The sequence below is a fragment of the Hipposideros armiger genome, unplaced genomic scaffold (genome assembly GCF_001890085.2).
Source record: "Hipposideros armiger isolate ML-2016 unplaced genomic scaffold, ASM189008v1 scaffold_1283, whole genome shotgun sequence".
In the NCBI taxonomy this organism is placed as follows: Eukaryota; Metazoa; Chordata; class Mammalia; order Chiroptera; family Hipposideridae; genus Hipposideros; species Hipposideros armiger.
The window spans coordinates 42,423-43,851 of NW_017732633.1; the positions used below are offsets into that span (position 1 = coordinate 42,423).

Below are 1,429 nucleotides of genomic sequence, written 5' to 3' on the forward strand. Positions count from 1 at the left end.
TCTCAAAGAAGTCTGACAGTTACCACAGTCCCGCTCATCTGAATTGTCTCCACAGTCATTGCTAAAGTCACATATCCATCGAGAGGGAATGCAGGTCTGATCATCACACCGGAACTCACTCTCTGTGCACTCCCGAGGGACTGAAAGGGAAAACCACATGGCCATCAGTGGGGTACCAGGAGTCACATACAGGGCAGGTTAGTGAGGAGGCGGGCAGTGCCCTCAGTGCCCAATGGCCTCCAGTGTTCCAGGTCACAGGGGTCTGCTTGGGCAGACTGTCCATCCTCCAAAAGTAGACCTTCCACCTCAATTTCAAATCTGTAAGATGTGATTTAATCTTAAGATGAATTCTGATTTTGTGAAACTCTAGCTAACCTCTTACAGGGTTCAACACGAACTTTCTCATAAACAGTAAAATGCCAACTGGATTGCGCCCTTTTGTGTAAGAACTTCTCACCCAATTGATATTTGCAGGTGTAATCAGCATCCTGATTTTCTCAATTGCCTATGGCACATGATGATCACTTCTTACTTCTAATAGGTGACTAAAGTTAGAATGAATTTCATATTAGTCATTCTGAAATTGACATATATCATGAGTCAATGGCATATGTTCAGGGAAGGGTCTCATTAAAGTCATCTTCAAAACACATCTAATTATTCAGGACTATCTAGTTTGGTGGGATCCAGGTCTTTGGCTTCCTTTCCTCATTTTGCTGTCCAATTTCTTATAGTCAGTACCTTCACTGAGAGCAAGGAACTAAAACCTGACCTGCTATCTAACCATTAGATCTCCTAACATAGTCAGCTATTCCAGGAAACCTGACAATCCAAAATACAAGTTCTCTTTCCTTTGTTATTAAAGCCAGTTTGGGGCCAGGTCTTAAGAAGCAGGATCTTTGGATTAGTACCTTCCCTTCCTATATTTCTCTTGGTCCTGATCTTCTATTTCTATTCTATTTATCCTATTATATTTGTCCTTTATTTGGGAAAAAAAAGTTGGGTGTAAATAAATTCAACAGACAAACGATATACTTGGGTAAACATCCTGATCCCAAAGTCTGATTATAAGCATCTTAGATGGAGATGCTTATGTCCTTAAAAAAAACGTAGAAATATACCTGTCAGCAGAAAGTAAGAGATCAGGTAGCTGTCATTCTATCCTTTGAGGACGAATGGCATAGACAGTAGAATTATGAACAGAGAACAGACATCACAGCTATGGTGCGACATAAGGATGACAGAACCTTGACCACTCACCACAGTTTTCCTCATCTGAGTGATCTCCACAGTCATCGTGCCCATCACACTTCCAGCGAAGAGGGATGCATTGGTGATTGTTACAGCGGAAAACCCCCACAGGTTTGCATGTCATCTCCTCTGCAAAGCAGTCATTACAAAGAAGTCAGAAGCCAATGGTCAAGAAATG

At 41.7% G+C, this 1,429-nt stretch overlaps 1 protein-coding gene across 1 annotated transcript in view; it reads right to left on the reverse strand.

The window, feature by feature from the left end:
• The window catches only part of LRP2 (LDL receptor related protein 2), a 242,363-nt gene that overhangs the window by 40,819 nt on the left and 200,115 nt on the right, over nucleotides 1–1,429 (reverse strand). Inside the window, exons 52-53 of the mRNA XM_019633298.1 lie at nucleotides 1,261–1,380; nucleotides 24–140 (exon numbers count right to left, since the gene is read on the reverse strand). Coding sequence (XP_019488843.1) covers nucleotides 24–140; nucleotides 1,261–1,380 — 237 coding nt within the window. The remainder of the gene's footprint in view (nucleotides 1–23; nucleotides 141–1,260; nucleotides 1,381–1,429) is intronic.